This window comes from Ranitomeya variabilis, chromosome 5 (genome assembly GCF_051348905.1).
Source record: "Ranitomeya variabilis isolate aRanVar5 chromosome 5, aRanVar5.hap1, whole genome shotgun sequence".
NCBI classification, from domain to species: domain Eukaryota; kingdom Metazoa; phylum Chordata; class Amphibia; order Anura; family Dendrobatidae; genus Ranitomeya; species Ranitomeya variabilis.
This window is the reverse complement of record NC_135236.1, coordinates 270,381,797-270,405,471: the sequence shown is the minus strand read 5'-3', so window position 1 is coordinate 270,405,471 and position 23,675 is coordinate 270,381,797. Positions and strand designations below refer to the sequence as shown.

At 46.0% G+C, this 23,675-nt stretch overlaps 1 protein-coding gene across 2 annotated transcripts in view; it reads right to left on the bottom strand.

Moving 5' to 3' along the window:
• MAPK8IP2 (mitogen-activated protein kinase 8 interacting protein 2) overlaps positions 1–23,675 on the bottom strand; it is a 112,116-nt gene that overhangs the window by 75,734 nt on the left and 12,707 nt on the right. The window contains exon 1 of one of the 2 annotated variants that reach the window (XM_077264296.1): positions 7,965–7,990. The exons of the other annotated variant lie outside the window; for it this stretch is intronic. Within the exon in view, the coding sequence (XP_077120411.1) occupies positions 7,965–7,975 (11 nt within the window). The 5' untranslated portion in view covers positions 7,976–7,990. Of the gene's footprint in view, positions 1–7,964; positions 7,991–23,675 lie in introns of those variants that run through there. 2 annotated transcript variants of the gene reach the window in all.

Here is a 23,675-nt window from a genome sequence, read left to right as displayed (position 1 = left end):
AGCAAGTGCCACAAATGTCCGCAAATCCATTAGGGATTGAATGAGGCCGAACGCAGTGTTGCCGTAAGCAGGGGTGGGATTCAAATTTTTAACAACAGGTCCTCTAAGTCGCGGCGGCTGGAATTTTGGCCACGCCCATTTTCAATAACCCCGCCCATACTAATAAGCCACGCCCAGTGGCACGATTCATATTTTTGGAAGCAGTTTAGCCACGGCAGTGCCCCCAATAGTCATAGCGCCCCCAATAGCCACACTGCCCCATGCAAAAAAAAAAAATGTTTGAACTCCCATACTTACAAACGGCGCTCTCTGCAGTCTTCTCCTCTCTCTCTGCAGTCTTCTCCTCTCTCGCTGCAGTCTTCTCACTCCCTGTAGACAGAGTATTCTCGCTCCCAGCCGCAGCCTACGAGGTGCCGGAGAAAGCTCCCTGCACGGAACGACGTGTACAGTGACGTCGTCACGTCGTCCCGTGTAGGAGGCTCGTCCCGGGATCGCAAGCTGATAGGCTGCTGCTGGACGGAGGAACCCGGCGGTGAGGTGAGTGAACTTTTTTTTATTTTCTTATCTTCTGCCGCGATCGGGTCACACAGCCTGGAGGACCCCTTCTTCCACGATCGGGTCCCGCTCCTCCCGGGGTGAACAATCCCCACCAGCAGGGCTGCCACTAGAAATTTCGGGGCCCCATACTGGCAAAATTTTGGGGGCTCCCTTGAGACTCCGCCCAGGCTCCACCCCAGCCCCGCCTCCACGCTCCACCCCTCAAACTGTCCACAGTCCCACCGCTCTCTCTTGGAAAAACTCCACTTCTCACCAATCACACATTGAGGGTACGTGTCCACCTTCAGGATGGCCGGCGGTTGCGTCGGAGCGGCAAACCCGCTCGGCGCTAAGCCCCGCCCCCTACTGTGACGCGATGATGCCGGATGTGTTCATTGCACACATCCGGGATCATCGCACCCCACACATAGGGCCCTGTGTTATAGCTTGCGGCGGCGCAGCTGCCGCAAGGAACACGGACATGCTGTGATCTTAAAAGAAGCGCCGCATGTCCGGAGTCGCAGGGCCGCAGGGTGCGTGTTACCACGCATAGTGGAGACGGGATTTCATAAAATCCCCTTCACTACGCTGGAACATCTGGACGCTGCGTGTTTGACGCTGTGGCCCCACGCAGCGTCAAACACGCAGCGCTTACTTAACGTGGACACATACCCTAGCAGTTCCCATCACCAGATCACACATATAGCCGGCAGCTTTTGTTTTGGCCAAAAGATTTTGTAAGCCGCCACCATTACACGGTAGACTCTTTTGGTGAGGCCCTACTCTGCTGTAACCTATTAAATATTTGTTAAAATATGCAATACAATTTAGGTATATTTTTATTTATTTTTCAATTTTTAAAATGACCAATAATATCACATAAAAAGAACAAATACCGCTACACCATGACCAGATGACATATTACCACCACAGTGATCGAATAATATCACATACAAGGGACAAATACCGCTACACCATGACCAGACCGCATATTACCACCACAGTGATCGAATAATATCACATACAAGGGACAAATACCGCAACACCATGACCAGACCACATATTACCACAACATAGTGACTGAATACTACAATTCTGATCAGTAATAAAAAAAAAGCACCACACTATCACCATAAGTGCCATTATACACAGGAGATCTGTACTTAGTATGCAGTGTCTGTGTACAGATAATACAGTGATCACTAGTGAAATTATACACAGGAGCTCTGTATATAGTATACAGTGTATAGTGTCAGTGTATAGGTAACACTGACTTACCAATGACGTCTCTAGGTGAAGTCCTTCATCTTTCATCCAGCACAGACCGCCATCATGTCTTCCAGCCAGGACTCGTTTCTGCAGGAAATAACACAGTTATCTCGAGCTCCGCTTGTAGAACACATTACTTAATTTTTCCCAACTTCTACATTACACCGCATAAAGAAAAAGAGGCGACATAGTGTCACTCTACACAGCAACAGGACCGCCCCCTCATTTAAAACAGTGTCCTCAAAAAATAAATACATCACTGCAGTAATAATATCCCTTAATTAGTCCCTATGGTAATAATATTCCCCATCCTGGCCCCCGTGTGTCTCATTCCTGGCGTCAGCCATATGTTCTCCCATCCTGCCCTCATGAGTATCCATCCTGCCCCATATGATCTCCCCATCCTGCCCCATCTGTCTCCATCGTATCCATCCTGCCCCATGATCCTGCACAATCTGTCTCCAATTCTGCCCCCAGTGTCTCCAATCCTTCCCCATCTGTCTCCAGTCATGCCCCCATGTCTTTCATCATACCCCATATCTCCATTCTGCCCGTGTCCAGCATCATAGCCCGTGTCCAGCATCATTCATAGCCCCTGTGTCCAGCATCTCTGCCCCTTTGTCCAGCATCTCTGCCCCTTTGTCCAGCATCTCTGCCCCCTGTGTCCAGCATCTCTGCCCCCTGTGTCCAGCATCTCTGCCCCCTGTGTCCAGCATCTCTGCCCCCTGTGTCCAGCATCTCTGCCCCCTGTGTCCAGCATCTCTGCCCCCTGTGTCCAGCATCTCTGCCCCCTGTGTCCAGCATCTCTGCCCCCTGTGTCCAGCATCTCTGCCCCCTGTGTCCAGCATCTCTGCCCCCTGTGTCCAGCATCTCTGCCCCCTGTGTCCAGCATCTCTGCCCCCTGTGTCCAGCATCTCTGCCCCCTGTGTCCAGCATCTCTGCCCCCTGTGTCCAGCATCTCTGCCCCCTGTGTCCAGCATCTCTGCCCCCTGTGTCCAGCATCTCTGCCCCCTGTGTCCAGCATCTCTGCCCCCTGTGTCCAGCTTTCTGCCCCAGCGCGTCCAGCATCTCTGCCCCTGTGTCCAGCTTTCTGCCCCAGCGCGTCCAGCGTTCTGCCCCGGGCCCCAGCGTGTCCAGCGTTCTGCCCCGGTCCCCACCCCCCTGGGATCGCCGCTCTCAAAAAAAAACAAAACAAGCTCTTACCTTGCCATGCTCCTGCGGCGGGGAACCTCACTTCCTCCACGCAGGTGAAGGACGCACTCGCCGGCGGCTGACAATGACGTCAGACGCCGGCGAAGTGCGACTGCGCACTGCGGCCGCCAGCCTCCGACTGGAGGGGGGGGCCCGCAGCGCCGGCAGGTGGGGGGCCCGCAGCGCCGGCAGGGGGGGGGGGGCCCGCAGCGCCGGCAGGGGGGGGCCCGGTGAGCAGATTAGACGGGGCCCGATGCGGGCCCCCTCTGCTCACCGAGCCCCATACGCCAGTCATGGCTGTCATGCCCTGATGGCGGCCCTGCCCACCAGCAGCACAGCAGGCAGTCCGGGGGCGTGGTAACCATTTTCAATTACCGGAACGCTGGCAGATAGAAATTTTAGTAAACGGCTGCCCCGTACCGGGTCGTACCGGCTGAATCCCACCCCTGGCCGTAAGTGATCTGTTACGCGACAGATGCGGAAAAACTGCCGGATCTGCTGCAAAAGGCTACTTTCACATCAGCGATTTTTGCCAAAGTCACTGCCGATAGTGTCATACTCACCAAAGGGGGAGGCAGCACTAAAAGTGCCTAGGGCAGCATAAACTCTAAATATGGCCCTGGATAGATGTTATCGTTGATCGCACCAATCAGAGCTGGCCCTGGTGACGACATGGTTGCTAGGCTCCAGGATATGACTAGTGCTCTTACAGCACTGATCGTAGTCTGGACATCAATGTTTCAGGCAATTTCATTGCCTGAAACACTGAAAATGCTGTGATTGACTGTTCAGAATTGAACAGCCAATCACAGTGATCATAGTTACAGGAGGCGGCGCCACCCCAGGGATGACAACTCCAGGTGCCCTGCTGGTACCTTCATGCGATTACTGTGAGCTTAAGCCTCTTTCACACTTGCGTCGGTACGGGTCCGTCGCTATGCGTTGGGCCGACGTACCGACGCACGTTGTGAAATTTGTGCACGACGTGGGCAGCGGATGCAGTTTTTCAACGCATCCGCTGCCCATTCTGAAGTCCGGGGAGGATTGGGCGGAGTTTCGGCCGCGCATGTGTGGTAGAAAATGGCGAACACGACGGACAAAAAAAGTTCACTTGAACGTTTTTTCGTGCCGACAGTACGCCAAAACACGACGGATCCGTTGCACGACGGACGAGACATGTGGCCATACGTCGCAATCCGTCGCCAATACAAGCCAATGGGGAAGAAACACATCCTGTGGGCACATTTGCAGGATCCGTTTTTTTCCCAAAACGACGGATTGCAACGTACGTCACACGACGCAAGTGTAAAAGAGGCCTTAGTCACGGTGATCACAAGAATGACATGACATGACGTGTATATACTGCATTGGTCGGGAAGTCCTTCCCAACCATGACGTATATATACTGCAAATGTCAGGAAGGGGTTAATAATGTTCAAGATACTCCCAGTACATTGCACATAATATATTCAATATGGTATCATTTGAACTCTTTATATTAAAAACAAACAGCACAAATGAAAAATGAATGCGCCTACCAATCATGTTAAGCCTTATGGCCAAAAGCTATTCGTAGTGACATTCACCATATAATACATGTATTTTCCAAGTGGAGAAGGCCATAAGCTGCTGCCAGGCACCTTTGGAGGTGGCTCATCTCCCATTAAAACAAAAGGATCAGACATAGTAAAATCCAACACACCTAACCCTTTTTTCCCCTAACATCTGGGGAAAGTCATACACATAAAGTGGCTGGCCAGGTTCAGGCGACTTCTAATGTGAATTTCCACCTTTACATTGCAGCTATAGGGAATACCAGAAATGCAAGCTACACTAAATGAATGTATGATAAAAAAAAAAAAATAATAAACCAAGCTAAATTAAAACCAAATACCAAGAAATCTAAAATATTGTCCGAGTCATTCTTAACTTGGCTAGCATGAAATATATAGCATGGCATAAATATACACAACATTAAGACATCTTATATGCTTAATGAAGGTATGTTTTGATGAGTCTGCTTATAATCTAGAATATTAAATAGTAAAAAAGTAAAGGCATCTCCAAGAGACACCACAGATGTACCGTAAACGCCTTGTGGTCTAAAAAGTTAAACAGAGATAACATTAGCTTAATATGTACATGTGCTTTAAAATGCCAGGAGGCTGTACGTAAAGGAGGGCAGGCTGGAGTCATCAGTCTATAAATCTGCTTTTATATATATTTATGCCATAAATTCAGTTCTACAGTTGAAGCTGGTCTATGTGCCATACTACATATCCACTCTAAAATTGTCTTTATGAAGTCATGATCCTACTATGGGGTGATAGGTTTTTAGCCTTGGGTTGGTTGAAGGATAAATATGAATAGTTTACGGTTTTTACTTAAAGGCGATTTTTGGGATATTGGGATAACAATATTTATGGCCTACCCTTAGGTTAGCCAATCAATATTAGAATGGTGGCAGTCTGGCTCTGTAAATGGTTGATAATGATTTGGAGGTTTGTTGCTTCCAACAGGTAGGTGGTGCTAATAGAGCTCAAGTCTTCTTCCTCTCTGAAGAGGCAATTTACATATTAAATTTCCCAGAGGAGCATTGCATGGCGAATAAGCCTCAGTACATTAACATGCCAGGGCCGCTATGTCACTCCTCACAAAGAGAAATGTTATTCCTTAGACCTGGCTCTGTAGGGGCATTTACACACAAGATAATCGTGAAAGAGTGTTGTTAAAATGCTCATTTCACCTTTATCTTGTCATACAAACATACTGCCGATCACCCAATGAAAGAGCAAAACACTCGTTCATAGGGTGAAATCATGTTTTGTGCAAACAAAAAGAAAATCATTCTCGGATGGGAATCATCCTATGTCTCGTTCTTGGGGGTGAATCATCCTATGTCTCGTTCTTGGGGGTGAATCATCCTATGTCTCGTTCTTGGGGGTGAATCATCCTATGTCTCGTTCTTGGGGGTGAATCATCCTATGTCTCGTTCTTGGGGGTGAATCATCCTATGTCTCGTTCTTGGGGGTGAATCATCCTATGTCTCGTTCTTGGGGGTGAATCATCTTATGTCTCGTTCTTGAGGGTGAATCGCCCTATGTAGACAAGACTCACCTTGCCAAGAAACATGGCAGCCTATGTCCACTGAGTGATCCAGTGTAGACTGGTATTCAAATGACTGCCGATCAGTAAAAGTTTACCAATCGGTCGGTCCGTGTAAAAAGACCTTTAGCCAATTAGTTGATCAATGGGGCCAAATCCCTGGTTTGACCCTAGGAAATTAACAAGGAATGTTTCAGTCTTGTTGGCAGCTGTAACATGACTATAAATCCAAACAAAAAGCCCAGTCATAAACAGCTCATCCACAATCACGAGAGTAACCGAAAAAAAATGGACAATAGAGCGTATATCAAAAAACAATTACAATATAAGCTGACCTGAGTATAAGCTGAGGCACCTAATTTTACCACAAAAAACTGGGAAAACTTATTGACTCAAGTATAAGCGTGGTACGTATTGTCCCCTCATCCCCATCCTGGTATGCATGACACCCTCATCCCTATCATGGTATGCACTGTCCCCTCATCCCCATCCTGGTATGCATGGCTCCTCATCCCTATCATGGTATGCATGGCTCATCATCCCTATCCTGGTATGTATGGCTCCTCATCTCTATCTTGGTGTGCAAGGCCTCCTCATCCCCATCCTTGTATGCATGGCACCCTCAGAACCTATTCTGGTATACATGGTTCCTCATCCCTATCCTTGTATGCATGGCTCCTCATCCCTATCCTTGTATGCATTTGTTCCTCATCCCTATTCTTGTATGCATGGCTCCTCATCCCTATCCTGGTATGCATGGCTCCTCATCCATAGCCCGGTATGCATGGCTCCTCATCCCTATCCTGGTATGCATGGCCCCCATCAGAAAAACATAAAAAAATAAAAGTAAACGATCCTACTTACCGTCCCTGCTCTCCCTCGCAACGTCTTGTTCCGATGCCAGCAGCTGCGGTGTTGGGGAGATCACGTGTGTCCACTGAAAAAGAGAAATCAATATTCACTGTGCTCAAAGTGAATATTCATTTTTCTTAAGTAGCGGGCACACGTGATCGCCCGGCAGCTGCTAGAAGCCGGAGGCCACAACTACTGTCTCCGCTATTAAAGAAAAATTAATATTAATTGCAAGCACAGTGAATATTAATTTCTCTCTAGCAGCCATCACAGGCTTTAGACGCGGCAGACGATTCCTGCCTCCTGTGACCCGCTGCTCTGTTGCTGCTGCTACGCCTCCGGCTTCTGGGACCCACACTCGAATATAAGCCGAGCGGGGCTTTTTCAGCACAAAAAATGTGCATATGACCAATTGGGACATATGCATATGACCAATGGGGCAGTGTAAAGTCCTTAGTGCATGTAGGATACATATAATTGCTGCCAATCATGAGATGCATAGGTAGCCGGGAGAAAACACTAAACAGTGAATATGGTCAGATAGACCTAATGATAGTTGGTTAAAGGGAACCTGTCACCTGAATTTGGCGGGACCAGTTTTGGGTCATATGGGCGGGGTTTTCGGGTGTTTGATTCACCCTTTCCTTACCCGCTGGCTGCATGCTGGCCGCAATATTGGATTGAAGTTCATTCTCTGTCCTCCGGAGTACACGCCTGTGCAAGGCAATATTGGCTTGCGCTGGCGTGTACTCCGGAGGACAGAGAATGAACTTCAATCCAATATTGCGGCCAGCATGCAGCCAGCGGGTAAGGAAAGGGTGAATCAAACACCCGAAAACCCCGCCCATATGACCCAAAACTGGTCCCGCCAAATTCAGGTGACAGGTTCCCTTTAATACCCAGCTGAAAGACAATGACAATCCAAAAAAGGCTAAGTGAACATAGTACAAAAATCCTGATGGGAGTACCCGTGTTCTAAAAAGGTATATTATTTGAACCAAGTGACCAACCTGCAGAACATGGGAGAGGAAAGCCCCAACGTGCGTTTCGCAACTTGCTTCTTCAGGGAGTGTTTATATCTTGTACTCTATCTGTGAGTCTGCCCAAACGTGGCACTAAGGTGTCGCTGCCCTTTCAGTCAGTATTTGCATTTCTGTTTTTATGAAAATTATCAGAATAAAGTTATTTATTAATTGTAACATCACTATAGTCTATCTGCTGTGGCATCATATGTGACTTTTGTCAGAACAATTACTGGGATATCACAAATGGGAGTCAGTTTGAGGAGATACTGTAACAATACAGGGCTGGGACCCACAACTACCTCCAGAACGAGGTTCTTAAGGGAGTTAAAACAAAAACTAGTGTGCTTAGCTGTTTTCAGGAATTCCCATAAACGTGACAGTGGCTGCAGCACCAGCCAAAACTGGAGTACATGCCTTGCACCAGACTTAATACTGTATGTGTTTTTGACAGTTTGAACAATTAGTAATTTAATTATGTCACAAATCAAAATTTTGGAACGTGCCATTAATAAATCTACCACATTTTAAAATATTAGTGTAAAATAAGTCAACTAAGAGGTTGCATAAGTAAAAGTGACCTAAATATGCAGCAAAATGCACCAAACTTATCGCACAGTGTTAGCCTGTATGAAAAATTGGATGCAGCTTCTGCCTGACCTGGTTTTCAGCTAAATTATAGACAGTAATAATAAATTCCCCCCCACCACCACCTATCCAGCTCTCTTTGCAGGATGGTAATCTGTGCTGATCTCTATGCTGTATTGCAATTCATAACAGATGGAAAGATTGAGAATAATAGATTAGAGGAATGGACGGAGGATACGGAGGCATCCATATCAGATGATGGAATCTCCTATGGTCTCTACTGTGAACATCTTCATTATTGGTTTTCAGTACTTCGGTAACTGCAGTAATAGTAACTGAGTTTGAGTTTATACTGTTCATTCTATTTAAGGATTGATCGTTTTGTTGTTAATGTTGTGAATTATAATTTTACTTTAGTTTTTTTTTATCAAAGTCGTTCATCCATTATTTTCCCATAAGCTCAGAGATGTATAAAATAAACTGAGCTCTTACTCATCCTCCCGAGTCAAGCCATGCCTCTAAATCAATGTTCTGGGCTTTGCTGATGCAGCCTGCAGTGATGACAATACGTCGACAATGCTGTAGCCAATCACTGAGCGCTATGGAAAAGCAGTTGAGCTCAGTATTTGGTACAGTGCTGATGACATGAAGTCATCACTGCAGACTATCAACACAGACGGAAGAGCCATGGGGAGGCATTGCTGGACCAAGGAGGATGAGTAAAAGCTCAGTTTATTATTTTGTATATAACTGACCCAATGGACTAATAATATTCAAAATGAGACAATCAATTTGTATAAGAGGAAAGATAGTGTTCTCTTCATTAGCAGTAAATGTAAAATACAGGACCAATCTTTGATATTGGTAGCTACAGGGATTTCTTAAAAGGGTGGTCCAATACCAAGACCACCTCCTCCTTAACAAACTGTGATCAGCACCAGCAACAAATAGATATAAACAGTGAGTGCAGCAGACACCATGGCTTCGTACACCGTTTAGTGGCCGCTAAAGGGTCCTGCAGATCCGTTCCTATTCAAAGGCTCATATACTGTATATAAGGGTATCTTCTAATAGGGCATAAAGTTATCACACTCGGGAATAACTGCTATTGGCCGGAACAGACTACATTTTCCCTGCAGCATTTGCCGCAGTGTGCTGGGGAAATGTACAGAGATATAAGTCACAATGGAGGTATGGAGATATAAGTCACAAATCTATGGAAGCATCTACTTTCTCCTTTAAGCACAGCATAAAAAATAAGGTTAAGAACTCCTTAAATTCTGCATTTTTAGATTACTGGTTTAGAAAGCATATGGTCACAAGTTAAGCTACAAAGACTTAATTCCACCCACAGTTATTGAGAAACAGAAAGCAACAAAATCAGAACCTAACTAGAGTCCTTTGGTAAGTAAAAAAAACAACACAAGGGTATCATGTAATATTACAGAAGTGTTCTACCATAATTTTGCTTAATTTGACTAGCGATCAAGGATTCCTGAAAATCCATTGTATGGTGGGCTACAGTAGTATGTAGGAAAATGAAAGATTATGGGCATGTGCACACGTCCGAGATGCATGCAGAATTTTCCTGAGATAAACCTGAGGTTTTCCGCAGGAATTCTGCATGCGTTTTTTTCACGTTTTTAGCACGGATTTTGTGCGTTTTTTTGTGTGGATCTTTTGCGTTTTTTTCAGGACACTTCAAAACAATGGGAAATCCGCAAAAAATCCGCAAACATAATGCACATGATGCTTCTTTTCCCGCAATGCGTTTTTTTTGCGGAAAAAAATGCATCATGTGCACAAAAATGCGGAATGCATTCTAAATGATAGGATGCATATGTATGCGTTTTTTATGCGTTTTTATAGCGTAAATTCCTGAACGTGTCCACATACCCTTAGATTACCAATATTATAGATGACATCCAAGCTCTTGTGTCATGTTGATTTCAGTGAATACCTGAATCATCCTGTGATGAGTAAACTGACAAAAGGGTGCAACCATTCCCAATATTAACACCTTCACGCTGCAGCCCTTTTTCATTTTTGCGTTTCTATTTTTCTTTCCCCTCCTTCCCAGAGCCATAACTTTTTTATTTTTCCGTCAATATGGCCATGTGAGGGCTTGTTTTTTTCGGGACAAATTTTAATTTTGAACGACATCATTGATTTTACCATGTCGTGTACTAGAAAACGGGAACAAAATTCCAAATGCAGTGAAATTGCAAAAAAAAGTGCAATTCCACAACTTTGTTTGGATTTGTTTTACCATGTTCTCCAAATGCTAAAACTGCCCTGCCATTATGACTCTCCAGGTCATTACAAGTTCATAGACACCAAACGTGTAGGTAGTTGGTGAAAAAAAAAATCCAAAATTTGTTAAAAAAAAAAAAAATCGCCATTTTGCAAGACCCGTAGCATCTCCATTTTTCGTGATCTGGGGTTGGATGAGGGCTTATTTTTTGTTTGCTGAGCTGACATTTTTAATTATACCATTTTGGTCCAGATGTGATCTTATTACATTTTAATGCAATGTTGAAGCAACCCAAAAAATGTAATTCTGGCGTAGTTAACTTTTTTTCTGCTATGCCATTTACAGATCAGATTCATTCTTTTTATAGCTTGATAGATCAGGCAATTCTGAAGGCGGCGATTATGAATGGGGCAAATTGAACTTTTATATTTTTTTAAAACATTTTTTTACTTTTGCATGCTTCAATAGTCTCCATGGGAGACTAGAAGCTGCAGTTGTCCGATCGGCTCTGCCTGTGTGTTGCAGAAATGCTCACTTGCTATGTGCACCGACCGCTGGGCGGCGCTCATAGCACTCTGCAAATTACAACCACATGGGGTCTCCTACAGACCCCGGGTTGTCATGCCAACCCATCGGCGGCCCGCATTCATGTGACATGGGCGCCGATGGGCGGGATTAGTGACGTGCTTCCGGTGCGATCAGATTAAATGCCGCTGTCAGAGATTGGCAGCGGCATTCAACAGGTTAACAGCCGCGGATTGATCACGATTTCACCCGCGGCTGTTAGGGGCACTTGTTAGCTGTTCAAAACAGCTGACATGTGCCGGGAAAGATGTGGGCTCAGCGCCAGAGCCCATATCAAAGGGAGCGACGCGACATGCACAGTACATGCACGGCGCATGTCGTGAAGGGGTCAAAAGGCTGTGTCCCTACATGACACCGATGCTGCGGACGGCCAATAATAGAGACAATCTACAGAGAAATAGCCAAGCAACACCCAGCTGTAAATTTGTTCATGCATTTCCATGAGAAATAATGGAGGAACTACACAATCCAGAGTTCAAAGAATAAGTGCTTCTATGGTAATTTCATGGAAAATCCAAAATGTTCTTAACAGTTCATTTACATATTAGGATCTATGGGCTGGAGACAGATCTCACTGAGAGTCTGCCCCAAGAGCTTGTTTTAAATGAAAGGGGGCATTCCCTGGGTGAGACATGTAATGACTGAAAGCTATAATCATACTGAGCAGAACTGAGCTTTGTCTCTTTACAAACATATCTACAGCTGCAATCGTCCCCTCACAGTGATGTCAGCTCTGCTGTGCCTTATTACAAATAACACTTGGTCAGCTTCTATCTTACAGGCAGCTTATGTGGGTGTGGGGGTGGGGTACAGCAAAGCTGGAAAGCAGGAGAGGAGAGCTGAAGCTGCAAATGTGTTTGTAATGAGACAAAGCTCTGCTCTGCTGTACTGTGTTAGTTATATTCACACTCAGATTTATGATGAGATCAGGAGATCAGACTGTCAGTCATTACATGTCTAACACTGGTAACACCCCCATTGATGTAAAATAAGTTGTAGAGGCAGATTTTAAGGGAGATCTGTGTCCAGCCCATAGGTCTAAACAGTTAATTTACATATTAAGAAAAACGTGGATTTCTTGTTACTGCTGATCTGAGCCGGAAACAGATATGGTGACGCTTCGTCTCTGGGAGAGGGCAGAGGTTGCGGCAATGACTACAGCCTTTGCCCCCTGTTGACTCTTCATTTCCGTGTCCCAGCATGCACTGGGATTCTCAAACAAAGCAACATGGAAAAAGGAAGTGGTAACAAAAAAAAGTAGTTAGATATTGTATTAGGGAAGGGTAGATCATTTTTAATTCAAGTATATTACAAAATAGTTTAGATTATAGCATTAAATAGTGATTTAGGATGAAAATTACTTTGTACGTCGGACTACCCCATTAAACCAATTTTGAGGCGTACATTATGATGAATTTGACAGCTATGCTCAGCAATGCTCCCAGCAAAGCTCTGCACTACTTTTCAAAAAAGTTGACGGACTTGGTTGGGACCGGTGTAAAAACTACACATCACAACAACTACATGTTGTGCAACGTTTTCAGCATATTTCAAAGACTTTTACAACAAGATTCTGGTGAAAACTGTTTGACAAATTCGCTTCTCAGCTACTAAGTGCAAAAAAAGAGCCTATCCTTTTTATTATTTTTATTAATCATAGACTTGTTAGTGCAGAATTTTTAAATCTAAGCTACTTTTCGTTGTAATGTGTAAATATAAGATTTGGAGATTCTGGTCAGCAATCAAGTTTCTTTTTTCCTGCGATGTGAATACTTTTCTGCCTAATGAAGACAAACGTATTCTAGGAGTGATTAGGCATTTTCTTACATATGGAGAGGCAGTGGGAATGATGTTCTTAGTTATGTGGAGTCAGTCTGGTGGAGGTGTGAATTGTATCATGTAGTGACTCATAAATCCAGGTGTGGAGTCCTATTGTCAAAGAATTGAACATCTTCATTAGTTTGAATTGCCAAATTTGTCTTTCTCTGTCATCCTTAAAATGACCTTTCAGTATTAAGACTTTTAAATCTGTCATACTGTGTGTGTTTTCCTGCGGAAATTCATTTCTATAATAAAAATATGATGTGTGAACCCTGACTTCATTGTCCCTCTTCAATTATCGAGAAGGACAATTTTAGATGCGTAATGGAGATTCAACAAATCGATCAATGGCTTTTGACCTTTCAACCAACTAGGCCAGTGTTTGTCCACCAGGATTCCCAAAAACTGTGGACTTCCTTGATCCATAAACCATGATTCCTCAGAACACAGTAGCACCAAGAGTGGTCACTTGTAGGCTAGGTTCACACTTGTACTGCGCTCTACACAAAGCACTACTTTAAGGTTTCCATTGGAATCCCCAAAAACTATATTCCAATGGGAATCCCAAGTCATCAATTTGAAACGAGCCACCATGGACACTGCTTGGCCTCCGTCCTGACAGTATTCGACTTTTTCAGACATGCAAAAAAACATGTTTAATCTGTATTCAACAGCTCTCAAATATATATAATAGGATCCATAGGATTCACCTCCAAATGTAATAAAGAAAAGGACTTGGCATTCCAAAATGGTGCAAAATTCGGGAGTAATTCATTTCATAATAGTAATCCTTTGTATATACAACTTTACGTTTCGGCCATCACTCGGGCCTTCATCATAAACATATTGAGACGTATAGGGAAGAACCAGGAGATGCAGCACTAAGGGACAGGCTTGAAATGCCGTGTAGAGAAGCCCATACTTCACAATCTTCACCTGATGAAGGCCAGAGTGATGGCTGAAATGTAATGTAGTATACACAGAGGATTGCTATTCTGAAATAAATTACTCCCGAATTTTGGAGTGCCAAGTCCTTTTCTTTATCCCTGAGGTTACCCGTCAGAATACAGCTTTTCATGAATCAGATGGAAACAATAACATAGTGTTCGACATACAGCACTTTACAAGTGTGAACGTAGCCTAACAAAATGGGAAAACAAACCGATTGCATACTGTTAAAAGATGCTTCTCAAAGTAGATAACATGTCTGATCTGAAATCTAACACCAGATAAGAAATAAATGCTTTCTCTGCCCCTATATCAGGCATCTCTTATGTAGGAGTGGGATTAAGGATAACCAAGCAGGGTAAAAAGTGTTCATGGGTTCCCCTAAGGTAATAAGGTTGGGAATCACTGCGCTAAGCAATGAGAAAAAATGTAGTAATAGACTTTAATTCCACTAAATCCTTGACCATAGTTACATAATAATCCCGTCGTTCCTAAGCTGAAGCAGTGATCAGTCCATAAAGACCTGGAGAGAATCAAATATGAAATGGTTTTATGTAAAAAAGCTGCTAATATGCAGCACAATTATACCCGAAGGTCTCTGAATCTAAAACTGCTTGGTTTTCACTCATTTTCTTTTCATCATTACTTTCTTCCTCTTGTCATTATCAGTGACGACTAATAAATCAGGCTTCCATTTGCAGATATTGATTTCATGTTATGAGTCATTTCCGGCTATAGAAAACTAAAAGACCTTCTTTTGTGAGTCTGTCGTATGAGTCTATAAGATTTTGCACTAGTGGTATGTTTTTTATAGGGAAAAATCCCGAAAAAATGTCTTGTTCATCAAATATAACAAACACTTTTACATTTTGAAATAATTTTGAATGTAGAATGTAGTCATTAAAGATAAAACTTCATTTTATTATGTTTAAAGGGAATCTGTCAGCAAGTTTTTGCTACCTCATCTGAGAGCAGCGTAAAGTAGGGAAAAAGACTCTGAATCCAACAATGTATCACTTAGATTACTGGGTGCAGCCGTTGTGTCACAATCAGAGTTTTTGATGTAGAATTCAGCAGAGCTGAGAGAGCTAATCCCGCCCGCACCACAGCTCCCCACCCACATCAGGCTCTGTATGAATATTGTCTAATGACAGTGAGCTGCTTATCACAGGAGGGTCAGAGTTGTACTAGCAATTGCATGCACATAAGAACTTGCAGTGATAATGTCCTAGTGACAAAACCTTCACTGTAAGCAAACAACAGCATGGAGCTTGAAAATGATACATAGTTGAATTCAGCATTTTAACCCCTACTTCATGCTGTCCTCTGATTATGTAGCAAACTGTGCTGACAGATTCCCTTTAACAGTATACATGCTCATGGTAGGATGGTGGCTCAGTGGTTAGCACTATAGACTTGCAGAGCTGGGGTCCTGGGTCCACCAAGGTCAACATCTGCAGGAGTTTATATATTCACCCTGTGTTTTAGTTGGTTTCATGCCACACTCCAAACAGATAATTATAGGAAATCTAGACAGTGATAATAATGTCAGCAAAGCTGAGGAAACTAGTGGTGCAATATAAGAGTGTAAAATAAATTAAATTATAAGGAATATGGCTGTAAGAGCATAATCCCTAAAATTTCCCTTAATAAACATCAATTCCTTGGAAGTTTGTTATGTTCTATGGTTAAGGGTCCACCACAGACTACAAGTGACTTAGGCTACTTTCACACTAGCGTTAACTGCAATACGTCGCAAATGCGTAGTTTTGCCGAAAATACGCATCCAGCAAAAGTTCTTGCTGGATACGTTTTTTCGTCATAGACTAACATTAGCGACGCATTAGCGACGCATTTGCGACGCATTGCAAAACGTCGCGTCCGTTTTGCGACGCTTGGGCGTGTGTTAGCGGACCGTCGGGAAAAAAAAACGTTACATGTAACGTTTTTTGCTCCCGACGGTCCGCTTTTTCCGACCGCGCATGCACGGCCGGAACTCCGCCCCCACCTCCCCGCACTTCCCCGCACCTCACAATGGGGCTGCGGATGCGTGGGAAAAATGCATCCGCTGCCCCCGTTGTGCGGCGGAGACCACGCTAGCGTCGGGAACGGCGGCCCGACGCACAGCGACGGGTTGTTCCCGACGCTAGTGTGAAAGTAGCCTTACAGGCCAATATAGCAGGATCAGTAGCGTAGCTACCGGGGGGGGCAGAGGATGTCCAATACAGTTACATTCTGCGGCAGAGCAGGGAGAATCGATCTCCCTGCTCTGCCGCTATGGGGCCCCTGAGCAGGCGGGGGGCCCGGTGCCAGCAGTGGGCCCCCCGCCGTCATCGGAAGATCAGCTGTATCGGCATTTAGCCGATACAGCTGATCGCATTGATGGGAGAAGGAGTGCTGCGCTCCTTCTCCCATCATCCCGTCAGTGTCGGCGTCTGACATCGCCGACACTGACAGCGGGTGCGATGATGTCACTGCCCAGCGCCCGCTGTCAGGAGATCAGTGGGAGCAGCGCAGGAACCAGGAAAAAGAGGTGAGTATTTATTTATTCATTTTTTATGGGTGCTGCCGCCTTATTACAGGGTCTGCCTATGGGGATTTGCTGCCTTATCAAAGGGTCTGCCTATGGGGGGCTGCCTTATTACAGGGTCTGACTATGGGGGCTGCCTTATTACAGGGTCTGACTATGGGGACTGCCTTATTACAGGGTCTGACTATGGGAGTGCTGCCTTATTACAGGGTCTGCCTATGGGGGGGCTGCCTTATTACAGGGTCTGACTATGGGGGCTGTTTTATTACAGGGTCTGACTATGGGGGGGCTGCCTTATTACAGGGCCTGACTATGGGGGCTGCCTTATTACAGGGTCTGACTATGGGGGGCTGCCTTATTACAGGGTCTGACTCTGGGGGGGCTGCCTTATTACAGGGTCTGCCTATAGGGGTGCTGCCTTATTACAGGGGATGACTATGGGGGTGCTGCCTTATTACTGTGTCTGCCTATAGGGGTGCTGCCTTATTACAGGGTCTGACTATAGGAGTGCTGTTTTATTACAGGGTCTCCCTATGGGGGCTGCCTTATGCTATAGAGTCTGCCTATGGGGAGTGCATTATACTATATTGTGGACTATTTGGTGCATTATGCTACTGTATATGGAGGCTATCTAGGGGGCCATCATACAGTATGGAGATTACAGTTAGGGGGCCATCATACAGTATGGAGATTACAGTTAGGGGGCCATCATACAGTGTTGGAGCCATCAAACGGTTTGGGGGCTACTAAGGGGTCAGTATACTGTGTGGGTGGTACTATACAGTGAGGGGGCATTATACTGTGTATAAGAGAGCATCATGCGGTGTATAGGGGAGCTGTACAGGGGGAGACTCGGGACATTATTAAAGGTAAAGTGGGCACTTATTGTTATAGGGGAACTCAGGTTACTGTGGCTATCAAAGGGGCACACAGGGCAATATTACTTTCTAGGTGGCAAAATATGGGCACTGTTTTCTAGGGCACTTGCACCCGGCATTACTATATTATAGAGGGGTGCTTTAGAATTTAGAGGGCACACATAACCACACAGCAGGGGCAGTAATAGGGACACATATGGCAGCAGCGGCTCAGTATTGGGGTATCAGGGGTAGTAATAGGGTCACATGTGGCAGCAGCGGCTCAGTATTGGGGTATCAGGTGCAGTAATAGGGACACATACGGCAGCAGCGGCTCAGTATTGGGGTATCAGGTGCAGTAATAGGGACACATACGGCAGCAGCGGCTCAGTATTGGGGTATCAGGTGCAGTAATAGGGACACATATTGCAGCAGCGGCTCAGTATTGGGGTATCAGGTGCAGTAATAGGGACACATACGGCAGCAGCGGCTCAGTATTGGGGTATCAGGTGCAGTAATAGGGACACATACGGCAGCAGCGGCTCAGTATTGGGGTATCAGGTGCAGTAATAGGGACACATACAGCAGCAGCGGCTCAGTATTGGGGTATCAGGTGCAGTAATAGGGACACATATTGCAGCAGCGGCTCAGTATTGGGGTATCAGGTGCAGTAATAGGGACACATACAGCAGCAGCGGCTCAGTATTGGGGTATCAGGTGCAGTAATAGGGACACATACGGCAGCAGCGGCTCAGTATTGGGGTATCAGGGGCGGTAATAGGGACACATACGGCAGCAGCGGCTCAGTATTGGGGTATCAGGGGCGGTAATAGGGACACATACGGCAGCAGTGGCTCAGTATTGGGGTATCAGCAGGATGAGGAGTTTGTGCAGGTTGGGAACAGATGGTGATGGCTGGAATGTGAGAAGAGAAATGTGTCTGTTGTATTCTCTGCAGACGAGTTGTAACTGGAAGAAGTTGTCATGTCGGTCTGGGCTAGATGGAAAAGACAGGAAAAATGAACGATTCCATCAGAAAGAACGTCAGCAATAAGTCACTATCTATAACTGTGCTGTGATCTCTTATATGTTCTGTAGGACTAGTATCTACCACTGACCACATGACGGCAATATCCATGTTGTCGTTATATAGAGATTATCTTCAGTAACAGTGAGGTCATCTGCTGAGGTTCTCCTCCACTATTAGGGTGCCTTACCCAGTTGTAATCAAGGTTACCTGGTTAGGGGCCCACTCAGAAGTTTCGCCCCCTGAACCAAAACCCTAGCTACGCCTCTGAGCAGGATAATTGCATGGGACTATTTCTCCAGTGCAGCTTTGACATAGCATTGTTAACAGCAGAAGCAGAAAATATAGGGAAAAAAATGTTCTTCTCTGTAATAACTGACTCCCACACACAGTGCTAAATGCAGAACAATTGTGTGATACATTAAAAAAAAACCAATACCTGTCAGTGAACTAAACATAAACCTGCCCTTTAAATATGTATTAGTGCTGCTTGCAGAGATTGCAGTGTGGTTGCTCTTGTGATCCTGCAGGCATCTATGCGGATGGCCCTAAACAGCTGTAGCATATGAGACTGCTTTCATCTCTCTCTGGTTCTAAGAACTTTTTGGATAATGGATTTCTAATCAAATCCATAACTAGTGGTGATTTAAAACCCGCCGCCCGTATCAGAAAACTGCAGATGTAACATCACTCCAGTGAAATCAGCCTGTGCACTCAGCATTATGTGACTATAAAAGTGATACATTATAGTGATTATTTATGAGCTGTCCATCTTTGCTATTTTAGGCTATGAATGAGCTCCCAAGGTACAATATGCCTTAGAATCAATGTAAAATCACTTGTTATTAGAGAATAACAATACAATGTGGAATTATAGAGGATACAATGTTGCGCTTTCTCTTTGTGAATCTATTTTGTTGCTTGTATCGATAATACAAGCTGAGCATCTCCATTAATAACAATGATCTGACTGCATTTGAATAATATTGATCTATATGGGACTTGTACTCCTTTATGTTTTTGGACAGGCTTAAAAAATGTAGAACCGGACCATTAAATCGCAGAAACTTGCACTCAGGATGGCACCGCATAGCCCTGAACATACAGCTGTATGCGGTTATGCAGCTAGGCTGGGCTATGCAGTAAAATCCACGATAGGATTTTTTAAATTCGATTTTCATCCTTGTCTTTGTACAATGTGTATGTCTTAGGCCGGTTTCACACGTCAGTGGCTCCGGTACGTGAGGTGACAGTTTCCTCACGTACCGGAGACACTGACACACGTAGACCCATAAAAATCAATGCATCAGTTCAGATGTCATTGATTTTTTGCGGACCGTGTCTCCGTGTGCCAAACACGGAGACATGTCAGTGTTCGTGGGAGCGCACGTTTTACACGGACCCAATAGAGTCAATGGGTCCGCGTAAAACACGGACCTCACACGGACATTCTCCGTCTGGGGTCCGTGTGCGTGCAGGAGACAGCGCTACAGTAAGCGCTGTCCCCCCCACATGGTGCTGAAGCCGGTATTCATATCTTCCCTGTAGCAGCGTTTGCTATAGAGAAAATATGAAGAATAGTGTTAAAAATAAAGATCCATGTGTCCGCCGCCCCCCCACCCCCTGTGCGCCCCCCCGCTGGTCAGAAAATACTTACTCGCTCCTTCCTGGTCTAGCCGCGCCTCCTACTGTATGCGGTCACGTGGGGCCGATCATTTACAATCATGAATAGTCGGCTCCGCCCCTATGGGAGGTGGAGCCACATATTCATGACTGTAAATGATCGGGCCCACGTGACCGCATGCACTAGAAGCCGCGGCCAGACCAGGAAGGAGCGACAGCCGACGGGGGACCCGGGTAAGTATTTTCTGACCAGCGGGGGGGCGCACAGGGGGTGGGGGGGCGGCGGAAACCTAAATCTTTATTTTTAACACTATTCTTCATATTTTCTCTGCAGCAAACGCTACTGCAGAGAGGATATGAATCGCAGCTTCAGCACCATGCAGAGTGGGTACCACACGCTCCGTGTGGTACCCACTCGCCATACGGGCGGCACACGTGTGCCGCACGTATGGCCTCCGTGAGTTCCCAGGCACACGGACACGGATAACTCCGGTACCGATTTATTCCGGTACCGGAATTATCTGGACGTGTGGGACAGCCCTTAGGCCGGTTTCACACGTCCTAATATTTCGGGTACCGGAAAACATGGTACCGGAGATATCCGTGTGTCCATTTGTCACATCTGCGTGGCATCCGTGCGCTGTCCATGTATTGAAACAATTTGTTTCAATTTTAACCCTACGACTTTAAAAATGCACACGGACGGCACACGGACGGCATCCGTGTGCAGTACGTGTTTACATGGACCCAGTAGCGTAGCTACTGGGGGGGCAGAGGGGGCCATCGCCCCGGGCCCTGTCACATGAAGGGGCCCACCGGGAGCCAGGGCAGGGCCACTTCTGTGCCGAGGGTCTGACAAGCTGCAAGCTGGCTACTAGCACAGAGGCCGGCTGCAGCCTCCCTCCTGCAGTGAATGGTTTCGCCCCTCTGACCTGATCATGAAGCTTTTCCTGGCTGCAGTTTTCTTCACTCTGTGCACGCTGGGATTGGCTCAGGCACGCTGGGTCCTAGTGCCCACCATGCATTTCACTACTTCCTGGTCCTGCCTGCGAACCTTATCAGTAAGTGGGGATGGAACTTATTAGGTTTATTAAATTCAGGTATGTCACTGTGAGACCGTTGGGGTATTGTGGGCGCTGAAAGTGGGTGAGGGGGAACAGGGTACTGGGGGGTGAATGTGAGACCATGGGGGTATTGCGGGGGAGGGGAGACAGGGTACTGGGGGGTGAATGTAAGACCATTTGGGGGTTGTGAGGGCAGAAGGTGGGTGAGGTGGGACAGGGCACTGAGGGGGTGGATGTGAGACGATGGGGGTATTGGATACTGAAGTGGGGGAGGGGGACAGGGCACTGGGGGGTAAATGTGAGACCATGGGGGTGTTGTGGGGGCTGAAGGTGGGTGAGGTAGGACAGGGCACTGAGGGGTGGATGTGAGATGGTGGGGGAGGGGGGACAGGTCACTGGGGGCTGAATATTATAATGTTTTGTTATTATATGTGCTCCATCATGTAATATTTGCTGTCTGGAGAGGCTGGAGATGGGGGCTTTTGATACGTACCACCTGGGTCTTTTATGAGTATTAGTATAAGGAGCCCGCATACAGTAACCAAGAGCTGCATCACATTTACAGCACCACTCCGGCATTATTTTTTATTTCACTGCTGGTCAGAGCTGGAAATCCCCGTCCCCTGTTCCCTGTCTGATACTCACCTTCTGGCGTCTTCATCTGTTTTTGTCTCCGCTCGGCTCCGTCTCCTGCAGTTTGTGACCTGTCCGCGGCTCTAGTGTTTCATGGAGCAGCGCAGAGGTCACTAATCAGTGTGAGTCTGTGGGAGCCTCGTTCTGGCCTCTTCCTCACTCTCAGGCTATGTGCACACGGTGCCGATTGGCCACTGCGGATCTGTAGCAGTTTTCCATCTGGTTTACTGTACCATTTAAACCTATGGAAAACCAAATCCGCAGTGCACATGGTGCGGAAAATACCACGCGGAAACGCTGTGTTGTATTTTCCACAGCATGTCAATTCTATTTGCGGATTCCGCAGCGTTTTACACCTGCTCCTGTATAGGATTCTGCAGGTAGTAAAACGCAGGTGAAATCTGCACGAAAAACACAGGAAATCCGCAGTAAATCCGCACAAATCCGCAACAAGTGCACATAGCCTCATAGTCTTACATTGAGCGATTGTGACATAGCTTCTAACTTCTGGCCAGTCAGAAGCTGCGCTCACAAGTTTGAGCAGTGGGACTGCAGCAGTGCCACAAAATAGTGAATACGCCGGAGGATGAGTAAATGACCGGGACATCCAAATCATTACAGGGAGCTGTGAGTCCATCATACTGTGTATAAGGGAGCTGTGGGCCCATCACACTTTGTATACGGGAGCTGCGGGCCCATCATACTGTGTATAAGGGAGCTGCGAGCCCATCATACTGTGTATAAGGGAGCTGTGGGCCCATGATACTGTGTATAAAAGAGCTGTGGGCCCATCATACTGTGTATAAGGAAGCTGTGGGCCCATCATACTGTGTACAGGGGAGCTGCGGGCCCATCATACTGTTTGACGGGAGCTGCGGGCCCATCATACTGTGTATAAGGGAGCTGTGGGCTCATCATACTGTGTATAAGGGAGCTGCGGGTCCATCATACTGTGTACAGGGGAACTGTGGGGGACATCATACTGTTTGACGGCAGCTGCGGCCCCATCATACTGTGTATAGGAAACTGTGAAGGCATATTGTGCATATGGGAGCTGTTGGCCCATTACACTGTATATAGGGGAGCTCTGGGGGGCATTATACTTTCTATAGTGGAGTTCTGTCAGCATTATACTGTGTATAGGGGAGCATTGGGCTCATATTATCTATAGGGGAGCAGTGGGAACATCATACTGTGTAAAGGGGAGTTATAGAATCATCATACTGTGTATAGGGGAGCTGTGGGGGCCTTAGAATGTGTATAGGGAAGCTTTAAGCTCACCATACTGTGTATAATGGAGCAGTACATGGGGGAACTTAGGGGACATTATTAAATGTTAAGTGGGCACTTAAGCATTATTGTTATAGGGGCACTCAGAGTATTGTGACCATCAAAGTTGCATATGGTCACAATATGGCAGTAAAGTCAATGTTCGTTTTTGTATATAGATTTATTTTCAATAACAGTGCGGTCATATTCTGAGATTCCCCTATATTCACAACTAGAGTGCGCAACCATAGCTGTAATCAGGGTTAGCTGGTTAGGGGCCCACTCAGATGTTTCGCCCCCCCTAAGTTGAAACCCTAGCTACGCCTCTGCATGGACCCATTGACTTGTATGGGTCCGTGTGATCCGTGCAGACACACAAAAACAGACATGTCAACAAGTTTTGCACACGGACACACGGTTCGTGAAAACACGCTGACATGTGCATAGACCTATTCATTTGAACGGGTGTACGTGTGCCAGTGTCTCCGGTACGTGAGAAA